The 20,502-nt window shown below is 38.0% G+C and overlaps 4 protein-coding genes and 1 pseudogene across 8 annotated transcripts; 2 read left to right on the forward strand and 3 right to left on the reverse strand.

Moving 5' to 3' along the window:
* Positions 1–293: 293 nt before the first annotated feature.
* Positions 294–4,440, reverse strand: LOC103844693 (protein VASCULAR ASSOCIATED DEATH 1, chloroplastic). 2 transcript variants are annotated; one of them, XM_033282523.1, is made up of 18 exons: positions 4,156–4,440; positions 4,016–4,075; positions 3,884–3,934; positions 3,751–3,816; positions 3,581–3,676; positions 3,415–3,516; positions 3,252–3,313; positions 3,015–3,178; positions 2,397–2,437; positions 2,172–2,259; positions 1,977–2,063; positions 1,836–1,890; positions 1,667–1,733; positions 1,493–1,592; positions 1,290–1,351; positions 1,151–1,193; positions 858–1,072; positions 294–734 (listed from the first exon to the last, which is right to left on the reverse strand). In XM_033282523.1, the coding sequence occupies exons 1-18, from the start codon at positions 4,324–4,326 to the stop codon at positions 492–494; spliced, it is 1,773 nt and encodes a 590-aa protein (XP_033138414.1). In that variant the 5' UTR covers positions 4,327–4,440; the 3' UTR covers positions 294–491. The 2 variants fall into 2 exon arrangements, with proteins under 2 accessions (XP_033138414.1, XP_009119751.3); XM_009121503.3 differs by having other exon boundaries at positions 3,252–3,340; positions 4,156–4,439.
* Positions 4,406–8,034, forward strand: LOC103844694 (COP9 signalosome complex subunit 7). 4 transcript variants are annotated; one of them, XM_033282526.1, is made up of 6 exons: positions 4,406–4,537; positions 4,695–4,850; positions 4,987–5,062; positions 5,292–5,381; positions 5,518–5,562; positions 5,644–8,034. In XM_033282526.1, exons 1-6 carry the CDS (start codon positions 4,500–4,502, stop codon positions 5,716–5,718), a joined length of 480 nt encoding a protein of 159 aa, XP_033138417.1. In that variant the 5' UTR covers positions 4,406–4,499; the 3' UTR covers positions 5,719–8,034. The 4 variants fall into 4 exon arrangements, with proteins under 4 accessions (XP_033138417.1, XP_033138418.1, XP_033138419.1 ...); XM_033282527.1 differs by having other exon boundaries at positions 4,987–5,050; XM_033282528.1 differs by lacking the exon at positions 4,406–4,537 and having other exon boundaries at positions 4,545–4,825.
* On the reverse strand, positions 5,843–7,235 carry LOC117129137. The gene is made up of 3 exons (XM_033282524.1): positions 7,217–7,235; positions 6,305–7,132; positions 5,843–6,266 (listed from the first exon to the last, which is right to left on the reverse strand). Exons 2-3 carry the CDS (start codon positions 7,073–7,075, stop codon positions 5,886–5,888), a joined length of 1,152 nt encoding a protein of 383 aa, XP_033138415.1. The 5' UTR covers positions 7,076–7,132; positions 7,217–7,235; the 3' UTR covers positions 5,843–5,885.
* LOC117129138 lies at positions 5,852–14,494 on the reverse strand (annotated as a pseudogene).
* A 372-nt stretch (positions 14,495–14,866) lies between these two features.
* Positions 14,867–19,061, forward strand: LOC103844692 (squamosa promoter-binding-like protein 8). Its single transcript, XM_009121502.3, has 3 exons — positions 14,867–15,834; positions 16,400–16,530; positions 16,603–19,061. The coding sequence occupies exons 1-3, from the start codon at positions 15,143–15,145 to the stop codon at positions 16,764–16,766; spliced, it is 987 nt and encodes a 328-aa protein (XP_009119750.1). The 5' UTR covers positions 14,867–15,142; the 3' UTR covers positions 16,767–19,061.
* Positions 19,062–20,502: the final 1,441 nt, after the last annotated feature.

Genomic DNA, 20,502 nt, shown 5'->3' on the forward strand with positions numbered 1-20,502 from the left:
AATCAGTTGCTTATGCTTATCTTCCAGCTAGCTATATGACTTGCCTAAAATCGGTCAATGTTGGTGGTAAACCGGTACTGAAATGATTTAGGAGTTGATTTTTACTCGGAGCATTGCTGTTATTCAGAGTTTGAAATGACTTGTCACAAGTTCAACGATAGTGTGTCGCATACTCTGCACTCGGAGCATTACTGTTACTGTTGGACTCGAAGACTGATCGAGCAGAGCAGGATATTGCTACAGCTGTTACGACAAAGAGTATATATACGTACGTATATTGCGCGAAACTCGTCTAGTAAAAATATTTGTAAATATATAAATCAGCAATATAGAAAGATTTGCAGTTGAGAAACAAACAATTTGTCCAATACTTACAACACTGATCCATATCATACCCGTGGGTGTAACTTTGCAAACTAACATCCGAAAATACAAAAGCTTATACATGATACATACAGACATATAGTTACAAATCCGCCAGCAGAATTATCTCATTGTTGGTGGCGGAGAAGGAGGCGTTCCAATTGGTGGAGCTGAGCCTTCAAGGCAGCGTGGTCTTGTCGCATCCTCTGCAACCTATCCTCAACCATAATCATCTCCTCCCTCAGGAAATGCATTCTCTTCTCCAACCATCCAACACTCTCCCCAATTCCACTCTTGTCGTAGCTGCTGTAGTATTCACTACCCATTTGCACTTGCTCCGGTCCTCTCTTCAGAAGCACCACTATCGTCACCTGTGTCCACACTTTCCACTTATCAGCATCTTCTCTTTCTCTCTCTCACACCACACCAATTTTTAATTTATAAATTAGAAAACAAACAAACACTGCATTTACTTTCGTTTTTTTTTTAATTACCTGCATAAGTAGGATCACTGCAAACGCTATTACTAAAGCCTGCTTTGTCGAGCTTTGCCTCTTCACAAATGATGTCACATTCATTAATGATTCCCTTAAAATATTCACTACCCCTCCTCCTCTTCCTCTTGCTATCTCCACCCTCTGCTCTTCACATTCAGATACTCTTTCTTCGCTTGCTGAGCTCACGGCACCATCCTCACTCAACTTGATACCTGTGTCAGAATAAATTGTCAGCCAGCTTTCTACTTGGGGTAAAAAGCTTATCTTAACCATCACTCAGCACAACAAACCTTCTTGGTTCTCCAGCTTCTTCTGTTTCAACAGTTCATGTGCCTCCAAGTATAATCATAAAAACAAAACAAAAACTAGTTTAGAAGCCTGAATAAACTGAAAAAATAACAATGCCAGGCGCAATGGCTACATAAGTACCATTCTTATCCATGCTGCATAAGCCTCTCTACACTCTTCCAAAGTTGACTGCACTATTTTTCCTGCAAAAGTTCATAAACGCATCAATCATAAGAGGCCAGATCCAAGAACCATGAATACACTGAGTTCCGAGAGAAGCATATAAAAAACACGGTGAAATTAAATTCAAGGACAAACCAAAGAGTAAATGATGCTAAACAAACCTTTCCACACTGTTCTCTTAGAGAAGGCCACATTGACATAAACATCCAGTATAGAACCTTCTATCGAGTCTTTGCAATCTCTTTTCACATCCCAGACCCCCTGGATTAAGGCAAAGGTAACATATTCACCTCTAACGCAAATCAATCAGCACTATATGTAAAATTTCTTCGTACCTCTACCGTAAAGTAATCTGCATAAGGCACATCGGTGATCTCTTGCGATGTTTCAATAACCAAATGGCTAGCAAAATAATGACAATATCAGACAACAGAGAATAGGTATGTATTTGCACGATCATTAAAAGTGATTCTCTTCTAAACAGAGCTGCGATTCTAACACTACCTATCTCTGTACATCCGAAATTTCTGTGACTCCTGGCAGCCACCAAACTTTGCACCTTTGAGAGGAATCAAAAGGTCATGCATACCCATATTTGATATATAATGTAACTGAATCTATCCAAAAGGAAATAAAAAATATTACCAAAATATATTTTTATCGGATGTTGAAATGAGACATTGCGAGTGTGTCCAAGCTTTTCATGAGGTTCCCAAGAGCTACACCTAAACTCTGCAAACAAAAATGTCTCTTTTGATTATTAAAAATACCCCCGCAGAGAGAGAAATGTACGAATACGATAACACCAGCAGCAAAATGATTCCATCACTTATCGCCTACCTTTATCTCCACAATTTTTATGGAAAGATTCAACAAAACTGACAGCCGCATCTGAGAAAAACAATCTAAAGAACTCTTCTACTGGAATCTGCAAACATAAAGAAAACTCTGTTTATATACATATGAAACTTCTGGTTTCAGTTAATGGTTAGATTCTCATAAATTTGATTGACAATGATTACATAATATTATCTATCCCATAGGTCAAAAAAAATGTGACATTACCGGAAATTTTGCCTCTGCTACCTTTGTAAAATCAGATGATACTGCATGCAAGGAACATAAGAAAAATGAGTGGTGAGTTCGAATGACAACAAGAAAAGAGGTCGCAGTAACCAAAAAAAAAGATAGATGAGAGATCATGCATCAACGGAAAACTAGATCAGCAGGAAGTAGGGTCTCCATATTGAGTGCAAGGTGCGACAAAATGAGAACTGATGTAAATTGTGAAGTACCATCAAGAGGCAAAAAAAAATAGCTAAGCTACCTCATTCCGAGACGGTTTATCCATTGACCATTTAATTTCAAACAAAGTCAGTTCAGGTCAAAAAAGCAAGCGAAAAGATAGACACATACAAACATACACCTCGAAACAGCATGAAGATAATTATGGCTGTCCAACTTAAGAAGATCAGCACTTCTTTCTAAAATTAGGAGAAACCCAAGCGGTTTGCATTCTTAATACTATCTAGCAGCAATTGGACATGATCCTAGCAAAAAAAAATCCCCACTGAGCTTACTGAAAACACTAGCATTCAGATACTTAAACAGTTGACATGAAAATGATAACCAAAGACGTTGCCAGACAAAACTAAAATAAAAGCGAGGAAGGAGTTTAACTACATTTTGGTGCATTTAAGTCTTCAGGCTTGGAGTTCAAGATATTGGTTGAAGAAGAGGCCACACTATCTACAAGTGGTTCTGTGTGGCGCTGAAGATTTAGAGATGAAGGTGAAACGCCATTTTGAGTAACGCTGGAACTGGCAGAAAGATGAGGTGTTTCATCCCTGTGAAGTGAAGGATAGTGAGGCATGAAGCAGTTAGGTAGTAACAGAAACCATATAGAAGGAAACAAAGTACCTTGATGGGGAATGAAGCTCACTCGCCAAATCCAAAGTACTCTGAACAACTCCATCGTTGACCTGGTTGTTGGACTCAGAAAAAGAATCCTGAACAGTAAAGGTGAGGAAGATGAGCATAAAGAAACAAGAAGCAGTGTATTTGGCAAGGGTTGTTTGGGAACCTGAATCTGGCCATGGGATTTGACAGCACAACCATATTCAACCCATCCATCATGGATAAGCTTGAAAGCTTCATCACGGGAAAGAAAGGAAGCAAAAAAGTACTGAAAGAGGAAAAAGCAAATCAGGAAAAGGGAGTAGAGAGGAGATTGATAATGATCCTACTACCTTCTTCCCTCCAGCTAAAATCTCAATGGCATTGGGGAAAATACCAGCAGTCTTTGCTCGTTTAACACAAGAGATATCCGCAAATGGAATAATTTTCTGCAACACGAAAAGAGAAGAAAGGAAATGAAGGAAGGAAGGAATGAATGAATGAATGATGGAGAAGGGAGTACCTTGGTCTCATAGCCAAAGATGTTAGAGTAAAAGCAGATATAATGAATGAAGAGGTACATGTGACCCTGCAAAAAAGAAAGAAAGGTATAATAAGGGTGAGAGGAATAGTGTTGAAAGAGATAAATACGTTACCTGGAGAAGAATACTCTCTTGACAAGCACAATTGAAATCTTGAACAAGGACCTACACATACACATACACATACATAAAATAAGAAAGCATTCCATTGGTCACTAAAAGAGAGCGAAGCAAGCAAATACGTACTTCGTCAGCTGGGAGCCGAAATAATTGCCGATACTCTTCACTCCTCGATATGACTTCAGACTTCAGGTCAAAAATAATAATAATTCAGATCAGAAGAAGACAAGACATACTCATTTCAATCAAATTGATCAGATCAGCACCTGATTTTCACCACCACGACTAGGGCTTGGCGAAGAGGTGCGATCAGGTGAGCCGCTAGAGCGCGATCCGTCGGGGGACGATGGTGAGGGATCGGAAACGACCACCTCCGGAGAAGCAGAAGCAGATCCGTCCATGTTCATGACCGTCTCCGGAGTAGAAAGCATCGCCATGAATGAGACTAAAAAGGATGTTATGTTGTTGTTGATGCCAAAGAGAAAGAGAAAGAGAAAGAGAAAGAGGAAGGGAAAGTGTGCTCGCTCAGTTTGGCGGTCGTTGGGTGCGGCGTACGTCGTCAACGTCAACGCCACATTTTAGTCAAACACACCTCCCCCAATTGGGCTTAATGGCCCATCCTTTACTCACCCACTTTGTGGCCCACAGGTCTGACAAACTTGCTATTTATATTTTGGTCATGACATCTCCAAATTTATTATTTCTATAAGTTTTTTTCTTCTCAACACTTGTTTAACTGAGTTAATTTGGAACAATTATATCTAAAGATCATATGATTAAATCTTCATTAATGGAAATCGAGCAGAAGCAGGCAGAGATCATTGGTCAGCTCGTTGACCGAGCTTCTAAATGCAGCGGCGAGTCCATGTGGCCTATCTACATCACATCCTTCTCTTTTCGCCTTTTCCAAGATTTTGGCTCTCCCCAGTTGCCTAGGTCTTGCTTTAGGAACGTTTGCTTGGTAGCTTTCTTTGCTGTTGGCATATATATATATATATATGAATGTGTGTTTGTTCTGTTATCTATGCTCGTAGGTAGTAGTAGGGTTATCCTAATTTTTGCATTTTAATTAGTCTCATCTCAACAATGCATTGCAGCTTGAAGGAACCACACATTCTGTTTTCCTCGATGTACTACGGTTGTTTGCCCATGGCACCTGGGGTAACTACAAATGTACCAACCTTTTTTTATTCTTTCAATACAGCTGCCTGCCTGCCACACTTTCTTTTTCTTTTTTTTTTGTTTATTAGGCAATGATAATCGTATCCCTCAGTTGTCTCCTCACCAAATTCTGAAGCTAAAGAAGCTCACTCTCTTACCAAATTCTGAAGACAAAGCAGCTCATTCTTTGTCTTCTCCTCTCATTTCCACTTGTATCTCACTCTGCTTGTGCTATTCATAGGTGCTGCCTTATGATAATCTGATGGTCGAGTTAGATGTCACTAATGTTCGTCAACTCGAGGACTTTCTTAATAATGAATGCATGTATGATGTGAGTATCTTTATACTTTTTCCTTTCAGTGTGTAATCTCTGTTTTTGTTTGCTACCATGAAGCCGGCGGTATTTGCACAGACCAACCTACCTAAAATTACACAAGCTTGATACTGACTTTGTTAACATCTTCCAGGGTATAGTCAGAGGAAAATTGGATCAGTTGAAAAGATGCTTCGAGGTATGTTGTCATTCTCCTATATTGTGCTTCTTATTTATGGATGCCTCTATGAGACTTGTCATATATATTGGAAACGTGCAGGTTCCATTTGCTGCTGGTAGGGATCCAAGGCCAGGAGAACTAGGGGATATGTTACACGCATTGTCAAACTTGTAGTTTCTTTAATCTAGCTTCTTCTCCCCTTTGGCTCCCAGGATTTGTATTTAAAAGGACTCGTACAGAGTGTTAGAAAACCTGACAATAATGATAATCCTCATGTTCAGTTCTATGTGAAGTGTCATTTTCTTTTTTTTTTTTTGTGAAACTAGAGATTATATTAACACTTAAACAAAGATTACAAGTAGAGAACTCACTGTCAGAGAGTAAAACTCACTTGTTACACTAAGGGAAACTAAAGCAATAAAAGGATAGGTTAAACGGTTTGAATCATGGACAAAAACCGGAAGCTTCTTATAAAGGGCTTCTAAGCTGAGGGAGTTTGTCCCATAACTGTGAGCAGAGATCATGGCGTTTTGACTTACCAAAGTTTTCGCAATTAGGGGCGAAGCTACAAAAGGAGATGTCGTTGAGTGAGATGTGGATATTCCTGCATCAGTGATGATCCACTTTTCGAGAACCGGGTGAGAATCACCTCTTAAAAAGAGGGACTGTTGTGAAAAGGTTCTCTCCTGAAAGGAGGAAGTGGATGGCGATCTCTCTCGGCCCTGGCGATCTTTCTCGGCCCTGGCGATCTTTCTCGGCCCTGGCGAGAGGACATTTTCATAAACTTATCCTGAAAAGATAATTTTAAAGGACAGTGGTGGACAAGTGAAGATGGCGATGAAGACCGGGCCATCATCACACCGGTGAAGCAACAAAACAGCTTGACAAGACTTGGTGAGAAGGCATGACATATGGCCAACAAAAGACTCTTGATGCCGATATTACCGTATCGGTACCAGAGAGTATTAATGAAACCAGATTCAAGCAGTTCCTCACTATACTCTGTCATAGTATGAAAGTGAGAGCAAATACCGGGCTTTGTAGTCGCTGGTTGATTGATGAACATTTTGAAATCTTTCCAAGACCGATCAAAATCACCAAGGGACTTCAGTTGTGCTCCTCTGCTACTCTGCCTTTTGAGTGGGGACTTTGGGAAGATTCCTTTAGAGCTAGCTACAGAGTAAGGCAGCATTAAACAATTCTTGCACTCGGGTGCGAAGGTTCTCTCATGGCCCCGGCATGAGGAGGTTTGATTAGCCTTTTGTTGTAAGGCTATGGGACTGCAATCTTCAAGCAATGGATGACTCTGAGCTAGATCTAGAATGAAGCGGACATGACTATTTGGACATGTCGGAGAACCCCGTTGATGACGAAACTCGCTTGATATTGATGTGAAAACACCATCGACTGCATTAATAATAAAGGACAATCCAACTATGCCCAATCCGTAAGTTTCACTTGATGGCATTTCCTTCTTCAAGTCCACAGCATAATTACATAGATGAGAGCACGAGAGCAGTGGATATAGCATGTTTAAGACCTGTTGGATGTGGCTAGTGATGGCGAAAGGAGCGAAATGAGACCTCTCCTGAAATGAAATGGACATTAAAGAGCTTGACTCGTCCACACCAGTTAACAGTAGGATAGGCTTGACTCCAATTTCAGAAGGAACCTGTCTTAATTCCCAGCAAAACCTGAAGTGTCATTTTCTCATGAAACAGTTTCTGCCTTGCTTTAATTTTTGAAACTGTTTATGTGTAGGTTGAACACATCAGAAAATCTTCTATGTTCATTTCAAGACAAGTTAAAATGGGCGGACAATATGGGTGAAATGGAAAAAAACATCGCAAGGAAGCAGAAGAAGGAGTGGAAGAAGTGAAGAGGTCTCCGTCCATGAAGGTCTCTAAATATATAATGTAACTAATTAGTCTTTAGTTAGACTCAGTATTAATAACCCTGAGTTAGAGTCCGAGTAGCTTTTCTGTCTGATATTTTCAGATAAATATAAAGTGGGTTTTATCGAGAGTACATGCTACGTATTATGAAGTTTTATAAACAAAAACAATGTGGTAAATTTTAGACACGTGTTAGAGAATGGACTAAAATTTGGTGCACTTATCCTTGTTACGACTACAGTGAACTGGTTCGTGTAGAAAGAACAAAAAATTGGAAAATTCTCGAAGTTAGATTGGGAAGGGTGGTACTGAGGTAGTTAACACACCAATACGGACCCGGGTTCGAATACCCCCTGTGGCCACGGAATGCTTTACGCCCTCCCCAAGTTTAAAGTTATCGCGGCGTTGGTGCTGGGTTCTTGGGTAATGGGTATTAGTGCCGGCTGGTTCCGGGCCAGGGGGATTAGATGGTTGGCAATCGGAAACCATGTGCGGATTACGGGCCTTTGGGCAAACGGAAACCACGTGCGGATTACGGGTCACCTTTGAACCTCCTGTTAAAAAAAAAAAAAAAAAAAAAAAAAAAAAAAAAAAAGGAAGGGTGGTACTGGTGGTGGATGTAGTCTAACTTACATTGTGGGCAGGGGGATGTTGACAACAGAGGACATAAAGAGATGTTTGGGGAACTAAGCAGAGTGATGGACTGTGAAGAAGATGGGATCCGACTAAAGAGGTAACTGTTGGTGTGATAAAGTATGAGATGATCTGAAACAAACTAGAAAGGAGATGATAACATACACTCGTCATTGGAATGCAGGAGAAGGCATCTGATACCAAGGTAGAGGAGAGAGTGTGGTGTTTGATGACCTTTTATTGCAACTTGTATAGCAAAATCCTCAGATCTCTTGTCTCTCTGTTTTACTAAATTATATCTGCACTTTTTTGGAAACGCCTTCGTTAGTCACGTTCCCCCTCCCCCCTTTCTCGTCTGTCTCTTTATTTAATTTGAAACAAATCAACTTGATGAGTGTACTTGTACGATGTATATTGATTATTCCTTGTTTCTTCTATACTCAAAGTTTAATATCTCATCTGGCTTTCGCATTCGGGATTGCTTTGTAGTTACCTTGCTAGCTTTGGGCCTTGAGCATAAAAAATGAGTACAAAGTTTCCAATATATATAAAAGAAAAGAGTGAGTAGAGTCATCTTCCCCACTGTTTGTACAATGGAAAAAAGAATTGCACTTGCCTCACTCAAGATGACCAATTTCTCCCTCAAACTTAACAGACTTTGATCTCCACACCAACTGATCAGTGGTGACCACCAATTTTGTTGACTAGTTGCAGTGTGTGTAGTACGAGCGGTTTGGTCAATTTGATTCATTTATTTGTGATATTTTCTTCTTTTGGATCTTCTTCATGTTTGTTAATTAATTAAGTTGTTATGTATTTTGAGATTTTGTACACATATTTCGTTCTTGATATTGCCAAACAAGTAAATCACGTCGACTCTTTAAGACAAGGATGAATTAAATTAATTATGACAAAAAATCGTTAGCTATACTATATTGACACCTATATATTAAATTGCCTTTCAGCATGTAAGGACAGTCATAGGTGATCTTACGCTTATATAATTTGATGCTCGTAACTGGTATGTGAATCAAATGAATATAGTTAGCAACTTGAACCAATAATAACTAGTCAGCCGTTAAGACCAATCACCACTAGCGAGTTTTAACCATGAATCAGGTGAAGTAGCGTTATGATTGTTACCACCATCATCTCTCCACACGCTCATGACCGTTGGATCAACGGAATACTCTTGGCAAGTTAAGTTGAGATCTAGAGATGGTTGTTCTAGCATCTGAGATCTTGCGACAGAAGAAGAATCATGTAGCGGCGTCATATGAAAATAACTTGAAGGTGTTAACCAGTGACATCTCTTGTGGCCTCCCAAGGCTTGTCCCGATGAAAATACGCGATGGCAGATGGTGCATTCGTGGGCGTTGGATCTTTTTCTTGTGATAATATTATTGTAATCGGCCGCTGTTGCTTTGTCTTCTTCTTCCTCCTCCTCTTCTTCTTCATCTTCTTCTTTGTATTCATCTTCATCTTCTTCTTCTTCTTTATTTTGAGTGGCAAAACAACCCTTCACTTTCTTGTGGCTTGCCCTGTGTCCACCCAATGCCTGATGCGACGTAAACACCTTTTTGCAAGCTTTGCATTGGAAAGCTTGTGAGGTCTTTTGTTTTTTGATGGATTTACCCTTGCCATGTCCATGCTTGTTGTGATGGCCACCACTATTATAATGATCCCCCGAATTGGATAACAAGACAAGACAGTTGGCAAGCTCTTCGTCTTCGTTTGGAGACAAGTTAATTAGATTATTCGATCTCTCCCTCTTCCATGAGGGACGTGACATGTTGCCCTCGTCATGTTGTCCACGACTGCTGAACATGACAAAATCAATGCATGATAAGTTCATGGCTTTTTTTATGCGAGTGTTTTGGTGCGGGCGTGTGAATTAAAAAAAGGTGGAAGTCCTTGTTTTTAGTGGAAGTAATGGGTTTCGTTTCTTCTTGTTTGTGTGGTTCCAAGTGGATGAGTCCTTCCGCTAATGACACGTGCTGCTGCTTTTGACATTTTCTAAACATTCCTTCCTAATCACATGCCATTTAGTATTATTAATATATATATATATATATATATATATGTGTGTTTTCTTTTTCTTTCTCTTCCTAACAACGCTTATTCCATGATGTTACTTATTCGAATCAAATTAAACAATTGTTAATTATAATATGTTTGTGGCTCTTAGTATGTATATTCGTCTTTCTTTTTCATAAGGTTACATATTTGAAAATTAGGGAGAGGTGAGGCTGCGGATGAGAAGGCCTTCGATGGTGATTCCAGGTCCGAAATAGGAAATAAGCCAAGTCCCCATTCTTGTGCTGTGTCGCCTTTTTTCTTCAGCTCGTCTCTCGCATTCTCCATCACATACAGTATGGTGTTGCTGCCTGAGGGACATGTATGAACTTTACCATTCACATAAAATTGAAAACGGAGAAATTCGAATTATAAACACATGGGAGAACATAAGGGTCTGCTGCCCAAACTATCTATACATATACTACTCCAAGCCCGATCAAGAAGCTTTAAGATGATGGTAGCACTTGTTGTAGTCCACATCAATCATCTTACAACTTTCCAACAGCTTCTAAGGCGTTTCTCAGAAGAAAGACTGCTCTCTGTGATTGTGAATAAAGGTCTTGATTACAGCGACCTGCCGAGAAATAGCTCCAAACCTTTCGTCAGGTTTAGGATCAGTCCAAGATATAAAACCAACTAAAATCCATTGTAAATAATTAACTAGACTTTCGTAATTTGTTCCGGCTCATATAACAGTGAAGCTTAAATAATAAGATTGACCCGCACTAGGTACTATACTATGGTTTCGAATGGTGACCTTCATCCCGCCCCGCAGTTAACAGTAACAAAAATCTCTACATGTACTATATATCTATACATTTTATAACTGTTAAAACCGCACCGCAGTTAAACCGCTTGTCCCGCACCGCTCAAACCGCAGTCACCATTCAGAGCCTATATTAGTACTAGTAATAATCCTACAAACCCCCCCCCCCCTCCTTCCTTATGTTTTATTTTGTTTTCTTCTTTTATTTAGCAACACCTTTTTTTAACAACATCTTATATATTAGATAAAAGGTTTAGGACAAAGTAGGGTGATCACATAACAGAGCATTCTTCACCAACGAATCAGCTCGAGAATTACATAATCTCGGGATATGAGAGAAATATATGAAATCAAAAAGTGCAGATATAAACTCGATGTCCTTGAGAACTCCATAGAGCTCCATAGGAAATGTGTTTGAGTTGATAGCTCTGATGAGCTTGAGAGAGTCGGATTTAGTAACACCTAATTCACCATTTTTTAACTGATATATTTCACTTCTATTCTTCTTCTTTTTTTCTTATTTCACCATTTCACTCGTAATAAATATAATAAATTTATTCTTTTAGCCAGTGTTCCAGTTAAGATTTGCTTATTTTATGGATATCACATGTGAGTTTACACACATGAGCTTAGTTTAATTTAATAGGAGCTTTAGACATATTATTTGTCTTAGGCAATCATATATGTCTACTGCTCCAGTTATGGCACAAACTAAGTGTATAAATGACATTGTATTTATAATGTATTATCGGGTAGCTAGGATCTTGACATTACTTGATACTGAAGAAAATTAGTATTAGACAAATGTTTCCTAATTGCACATGATTATAATTATGTAAACGGTAATCTGAGGGCATATTATCTGTATACTGGGAAGAGAACAAAGTGGGGAGAAGTTCATGACTCATGAGTAAGTGCAATAAGTAGTTGCTCAATTAAGAGATGTTGACAAGGCAACACGTTTGGTGTAGCATTATCCTCCTCCTTGTCTTCGTCTTTTTCTCTATTCTTATGCAACCTTTCTTAATTTCGATTATTTATTTTATTTGGTCATGAAAAAAAAAAGTCATTTCACCTTTTTCACTCATAATAATATGTTAGAGTTCTTTGTTTACCCTGCATTAATAATGGATATAGTGAATTATTGATTTTGCGTTTAGTTTTTACAGAAATTAAGTCGTTGACTTACACACCACAATACTATATATATATATATATATATAAACATGCATAAGTATAATTACACGCTTTTTGTTGTCTGTCAGCGGTAGTGCATAGAATGATTGGAAATTTTCAAACCGACACCTTACTATGTTGTGTACCACCAAAACATTCGGGTATTTGTTCGGATTTAGATTGGGTATTTCGGATTTTTGGATAGTTCAGTATAGAAGTATAGAACATGTTTGGATATTTCTGTTCTTAGGTTCGGGTTCGGATATTTTTTCGGATTCGGTTATTTTGGATCGGGTTCGAATATTTAGATTTTGAAAAAAAAAAAATTTCATTTCTCAAATTTCTTGTATTTAAAAATATAATTTTTACTTAACTATTTTTTTAATAGATTAGATGGTTAACAGATTTGGACATACCATTTTGAAACTAAAAAAACATTAATTTGGTTATTGTTTTTAAATTTTGGATGTAACTTTTTGTTAATTCTTGAAATAAAAAGTTTGAATGTATTTTAAGTGAGTAGCAAATCATTTTTTTCTGTAATTCTATGTATATCATATGAACTTAAAGTATGTGTGGTATCAATATAAATATGTATGGTTAATTATACATATGTTTGGTTATTTTCGGATATCCATTCGAGTTCGGATATTATCTATTCGAGTTCGGATATTCAATCTCTCCTAATTCAATACAAGTTCGGATATTTTGCTATTTTGGTTCGGATTTCGGATCAAATTTTTCGGATCGAGTTTGAGTGCGACTTCAGATATCGGGTAAAGTGCCCACCCCTAACCACCACCAAGATAAATTGTTAGATTGATTTAAAACGCTTCGTTAGTTTAGTTTTGATCTTATGGAAATTACTATAGTTGGATTATTTTCTTTCTGTACAAGCGAGAATTAGGAAATCAATTGTCTAGGATAGGCCTAGATAAGAAAAAAACTAGATCTGAAAAAATTAACCCAAAATAATTAGAACCGGACTAAAACTTTTAAATATTAAAATGGTTTTTATATTTTTATATTTGAATACTGAATCAAAACTGAACGGATACTCAAATTTATAAAAATATTAATCATGTATATATAACATAACCAAAAAAAATATATCTATATAATTTAAAATATATCAAATGTATCTAAAAGTATTTGAAAAAATAAACTAATTATCAAAAATTATTAGAATTCCTGATTTTTTTTTAAATTTTCTTGATATTTATCTGAAATTATCCAATCCTATCGGAACTAAAAATTTACCAGTTCTTATATAAACTTTCTAGTCATTTACCTACACACTATTATATTTGGAGTACTCATCTAAACCAAATTGATAACCAAAATGTCCATGCTTAATTTAAGAGCTACCGCAACACTATATACCAAGGAAAAAAATCAGCGAGGCATAAACATTATTCCAAACAACTCTGGTAAGAAAGATATAATTGACGTTTGTATTTCATTAATCTAAAAAAAATTAAGGTAAGAGTTTTTATTTTTGGATTAAGAAAGAAAAAAACAGAAGAGGAAGGATAATTGACAGTCCGTATGACTGGGTCAACGTCAGTGGCAGCCTTTTGTCACCTAAAGGGGCCCACTCCACTGTGCCTTTCCTCCTTTTGGACTCATTACCATTTCACTCTCTCGCCTCTCTTCACTCTCTCCCCCGCGTTGCCACGTGTTATCTTAGAATCTGAGCCGTTGGTTAGCGTACAGAAGTGTAGGCGCGTGATGTAGAGAGGCGAATCATTGTGGGTGGAGTACGTAGCAGATACGATCGGTCACTCTTGTCTCCCCTTTAACGATCCACCTTCACTATCTCTCTTATTTACGGGAATGCCATCCTGTCTTTCTAAACCCCAACAGCATTTCACAGTACCTTCTTGGCGTCTCCCTCCACTACTTCCCCATTTTTCTCCTTTATAACATTTTTTTCTTTGTAAATTAATCCAACACTGCTCGAAGTAATTATTTGCTCGTGTTGTTACAGTAAAAAATACACACGTATTCGTGTAATTTGACGACAAGATATTTACGATTTATATCATTTCATATACAAATAGAGATTGGAAACAACTACTAATATAAACGGTTAAATACACACAATCATATAACATCAACAAAAAAAGATTTGATGATGATGATGAGATGTCGGACCTACCATAATTAATAAACAGAACAAACGCGTTTATACAAACCCCACCCAATTCAACATGAACCACACGATCACAAAGTACTCTTTATTTCTTTCTTTCCTTCAAGTTTTTTGTCTTTTTAATCCAAGTTTCAGCAAAATTAGCTCCGCGTATTTACTAGTCTTTGTCAGATCAAAAGATCATCTAGAGGCTCCCCATAAGCAGCTATACATTTTAATTCAAATGACTGTACAATTATAAAATACTACTTCGTAAAGGTGCATATGATTGATGTTTGTACACTAAGATTAGTGAAATACTGAAATGGCACAGACACTCACAGTGGCCATGGGATATTCACCACCCTACCCATGTGACTGGTTCTTTTCTTTTCTTCTCCATCTTAACTTTATAATAGGAATAATGAGTATCCTGAATTTTGAAAATATATATATGATCGGTTCAGCTCCATTTTACTTTTCTTATCTACGAGCGCTCTACAGCTATCCAAATGTTTACATGGTATATATATATCAATTACAAAATAAATAAATTATATAAGTAAAAAACTTTTGCTAGAGGGAACCTCTCCCCCAAATAGAAAGTTAGGGTTTTTCGAACGTATTTGCAGAGACACAGTACTCTCCCTTTCTCTCACACACATATCAAATCAAGAGAGATGTTCTGGCAAAGGGGAAAGACTCTAATTCCAATAGAGGTATAGTACGTCGCTTGCTTTCAGTCAATTAAAACCACTCCATAACCTATTCCGCACCGACATGTCTCCTATCGCCTTCCTTTATTAGCCTCTTCACTCTTTCACCTTGTGTTTAAATATAGTTGTAGTAGCAGAGAGCGCATATATTAGAAAAGAAAGATCTTTCTCGGGATCTCCTCAATACTATTCTTGGAACATGTTGGACTACGAATGGGACAACCCCTCCGTGATAATTTTATCCGGAGAAGATCGAAGCCATCATCATCAGCAGGAGCCTGACCCAACCCGAGTCTTGTCCATTTTCGACCCGACCCAGACCCATCATAGTCAGTCCTCTTACAGCAACACTTGTCCACCTCTATTTCCTTCCTTGTCTAACCAACAACACTTGACCGTCTATGGTCATCAGACCAGCAACCAGTTTCATCCATCCTTCGTGTATGACCCACGCATCACCAATCACCCTTACTCCCCCTCATCCGATTCAATCTACGGCCACCCCCACCACTCAGCCTTGTTCTCCTTCGACCAGACAGGGTCAGGAGGATCCGGATCTTCTTACAACTTCCTCATCCCCAAGACCGAAGTTGACGTCTCTCGGCCGCTCGATTTCACTTCCAACAGAATCGGTCTGAATCTGGGAGGGCGGACATACTTCTCGGCGGCGGACGACGATTTCGTGAGCAGGCTGTACAGGCGGTCCCGACCTGGTGAGTTGGGAGTGGGGAACACGCTGAGCACTCCAAGGTGCCAAGCGGAGGGATGCAACGCAGATCTGAGCCACGCCAAACACTATCACCGCCGCCACAAAGTGTGTGAATTCCACTCAAAAGCTTCAACGGTTGTGGCCGCTGGTCTTAGCCAGCGCTTTTGCCAGCAGTGCAGCAGGTAACATATTTTTGTTTTGCCTCCTTATACAGATCATTCCCACCTTTGAGTGACACAGTTATCATTACGCCTCTTTGTCCGTCCGTACAGCTTTTACCTTTGTAAAATGATCCATGTTCCGATCCATTAGGGGTGTGTGGGGGCCTGTTTCTTCCGTACATATTTACATGATTACTAGTAATATTACTACAGCCCCGGTATTAATAATATTGTTTCCTCCAATCTTGTAGAAGCTTTGATTATTTTATTTTTTTAAATTAAACCTATTTTATTTTAATTAGGTTTTCTCGAAGGATGATAGATGAATGGTTCATCATCACACTTAACTCAATCATTGAGAGAGAGAGAGAGAGAGAGAGAGAGAGAGAGAAAGTACCGTGTTGTTTGTGATCCCGATGGCCCTCCTTTTTAACCCAAACAACAAAATTATTTTTAACCTCTTTACGTAATTTACCATCTCCCCCAAATTTACTCACTCGTATGATCATCTTTATTTTATTTATGTGTGGTCATATTTAATTATCTAAAAAAAAAAAAGAATTGTAATAATCACATTTGGTTACAGGTTCCATTTGCTGTCGGAATTCGACAACGGGAAACGGAGCTGCCGTAAGCGACTTGCTGACCATAATCGACGCCGCCGTAAATGTCACCAGTCAATCTCCAAACCCACTCCGGATACTACCACCACCCCACGTACCTACTTGACTACTATCCCATTTACATATTATATGTTTTATTAAAATATCTGTGGTATCTTAATTTCAGAGTCACCGAACGATTCGGGTGTAAAGTCTTCGTCGTCGCCATCCAACGCGCTGCCTACAATTTCACTGGAATGTTTCCGTCAAAAGCAGTTCCAAACAACAACAACACCATCGTCTTCGACGTCAGCATCTTCCTCTAATTCAATGTTTTTCTCAAGCGGATAGCTAGCTAATTAAGCTTTGCAGTTAACTATTATAAACGACGCTAGCTATTACGTTGTTATAATTGTTATCATCTTAATATCATCATCTTTGTTAGCAGTGAATCGATAAATTGATATTTGGTCATGTTGTGTGCTTCTTTCTTAATATTAGTTAAATTGTTCTTGTTTAGATGTGTTCGTTTGTTTTTTAATTAGTGGAAGATCTTCTATTATAAAAATGAACCACTTTGATGATCGATTGAATTCTCTTTAAAATGTATTAGTAGTAAATATAATGACTTACTTGAATAAATGCGTGATAGAACTTCTGGTAATGAAGGTAAGACCGGGGAAGGTGCTGGTGCATGGGGTGGTTCGTTCATCGTTTATTCATTTAGGGCAACTGAATTATTAAATTGATTGACAATCTGTGCATTTTTTTTTGTCTGATGGTGCTGTTGGAATTTTCCTAGATAACTACAGCAAACCAACATTTCAGAAAGTGACTTATCCATGAAAGCCACGTGCTTCCCTTTTCTTTCTTTTTTTACAAAAACATAAAAATATATTTCATCTCATTTATTATTATTATCTTGCCGAGGAGAAAATTGGTTGAAATGGATGTCTCGTTAATGTCCCCCCTTTCCGAAGCTAATCATACAAATGTTGTTAACTCTTAAATAGCCATGTTTATCTGCGCCACCACTGGGACCTTTTTTTTCTTTTCTTCACCACTGGGACTTAGTTTGTACTACTTGTTATATACTGCTAATGTTGGAACTTAGAAGCATGATAGAACGCATTTGTGTATAGTATAACCACTGTGTTTAGTAAACTCCAGGACGGAGTAAATGTCGTATGGGATCAGAAGTATATAATTCCGGAGTTACGCTTTATCATTAATAATTAGTGAAATAAAAAGTACTACTATATACCAGTTGTAATTAAAACTTTCATTAACAGTAGGCGATGATGATACGACGACATTAAAAGGACAATGTCATTGGTTCCCCTAATTCCAGCTGGGTGCGTCTCTAGTTTACTTTCCAAAAAAGTACACACGTGTCGTATTTGTCTTGGGCAACCACAAAGATATATTAGCAATTTTGTTTCAGTTGCTGCAAAGGCTGAATTTCAGCTCAACACGTGATCATTTCTGGCACTAGCGGTCCGATGTGGGGAAGAAACGCCTAATTAATAGCCCAACCATTGAGAAAACTTTAACTCCTTTTCTTCGTTGACATATATGAAAAAGCTAAACGGAGTCAATTATGATATCCCGAGGGCGAGGGTCTTGTTTATGTTTATGGACCGCACGAAGCGCAATAAGAGCATGATTAACTCTACTTCTTAAGTGGATTCTTAAAAGATGGGTCCCATAATTTTGTTAAAAACAACGTCTTCGTTCTCCTCGGCAAGATGTGGGTTTGGTAGGGTTCTTGTACTGTTTGCGGGTTCCACTAACACGTGGAGGTTCGCGATTGATTCTTTTTAATTTTTTTTTTTTGTAAAAAAAAAAAAAAAACAAGAACCCCAAATGAGGTTTTCGGGTTAATGGTGCTCTAAGGCATTGTCTTGACATAATAATATATATTAGTGTTTATTTTAAAGATTTTCCTTTTAAATGTAGCATATATAATATATAACTAGATGATAACCCGCACGCATATGCAGGGTGAATTCTTATAATAATGTTTGTTTATGAAATGATTTTAACATTTTGCAACACTACAATCTTTATCGACTATAAAATGATGAATACAAATGTTGATCTCTTAAATATATCATCGTTGTTGAAGAGTTAACGTATTACATATCTTTTTTTTGTGCAACCAAAGATTATATTAAGCTTAACCGAAGATTACAAGTAGAGGGCTCATTGCCAAAGAGTAAAACTCACTTGTTACATTAACGAAAACTAAAGCATTAAAATGATAGGTTAAACGGTTTGAAGCATAGACAACAACCAGAAGCTTCTTCGAAAGGGCTTCTAAGTTGATCGATTTCAAATCGATATGATATTCTGCCAATATAGGTGATTGAAGAAAACGTGTATCTCATGATGTTTGTACATCTGAGCGTTGAAATACTTTCTCCATGAAGTGATCTCTCCAAAAAGGAGGAAACTGGTCTCTGATATTACGTGTATACGCACACCAAATAACCTAATGTGCACACTACCACAATCGAATGGTATGTCGATGTAGCACTTTAGGATCGAATCCACAGAGACCAACTGTTACACTTTATTTCTATAGGATCAATATTAAGCTAAAACAATATGGGGGTTTTAAGATTGAGGTATTATAACAGAAAATAAAAGACTAGTTAAAAGGTTTTCAGATGATTAAAAGAGCTAGGTTCAGGGTGATTCATTGGGATACTTAGGATCATGAGCTACACAACTATTCAGGAAAACAATACGAGCCAATCTAGAACTTGAACAACAAGAATAGATAAACCCACTGTCGTGGTGTCTACCAATTTATCAAGCAATCCTAATGCCTAAACTGTCGTTTGGATCAGAGAATGATGACAAGCATTAAGTTCAGATTCAATTGGTTCACGATTCGCCTTAACATCAGCTTTCGTTGGCTAAGGACAAATCGCCTATCTATGCTATTTCCAGTAACCTAAAACACTTTTGATGAATAGATTAAACTTGTGATCAGATGCTAAATGGCCAATTTAACATAAGCAATAAGCATAACAATAGACAGAGATATCAAAGAATAACAATCCTATTTGTGTCTAGCTCATTGATCCACGATCCTTAACACCCTAAACCTAACAAGCGACTACTCAGACATGGACAAAGAAATCACAGAGACAAAGACTGAATAAAACATCATGCAATTCAATAGAATAAGAATAGGGTTCAGGATAATCTTCTCTATGACGAGATAGATGGAGCCTTCTCCCTTTACAATAAGCAAATCCTCAAATTCTAAAGTCTCCAATGGTTTTCTTCTGTCTAGAATAGCGTAGAATGATAAAGAGAAACATAAAATATGATATATCAAAGCCACAGGCGGCTGGGAGAGAAAATATGGATAACTAGGGCAAATCCCGTAATGATTGTAGTTTCCTAAAAAATCTCTGCCGCTGGAACACTCACTCGGAACAGTCATCAAGACTGTTCTGCGTGAAAACCACCAAATTGCATTGTTTTCTGCCTCTTTTGTTCCAGCTGATCCATCTCCCATCAAATGCAACTCCAGACCTGTAATGACTCCAAAGGACTAGGAAGACTCGATAAAGACTTGAAAACTAATTTAAAAGCATATATACAAGATGTATAAAACACCATATATCAATTCCCCCAGACTTAGATCCTTGTTTGTCCTCAAACAATGTCAAGTATCAAGAACAGGGAGAAAAGTTTGAAAGTGTGGGAACTCTCCTATTCTCAGCAACCATACTTTAACCACGAATCTCTGAACCATACAAGCAGTAAAACTAGGACAACACACCCTTACCGGAACCCCACTGACTGCTGTTCAAAAATCGGCTTCATACTCTTCATCTCAAACCTGAAAAAGCAACACTATCGAGACAGAACTCCCTACATTCATTTAAGAGTAGCGTGAGCTTCTCATCACAGGCATCATTCAGGGTAGACGGTCTAAATGTGGAACAGGCTATTTAATGGTGGAGTTAAAAGTGTTTAGGGGATACCATTTCATTTAAGAGGATGCATGATATCACACAAAATGGCAAGAGAGGATAGATCCATTGATGTCCACAGCCTCTACTCG

This window comes from Brassica rapa, chromosome A10 (assembly GCF_000309985.2).
Source record: "Brassica rapa cultivar Chiifu-401-42 chromosome A10, CAAS_Brap_v3.01, whole genome shotgun sequence".
Taxonomy (NCBI): Eukaryota; Viridiplantae; Streptophyta; class Magnoliopsida; order Brassicales; family Brassicaceae; genus Brassica; species Brassica rapa.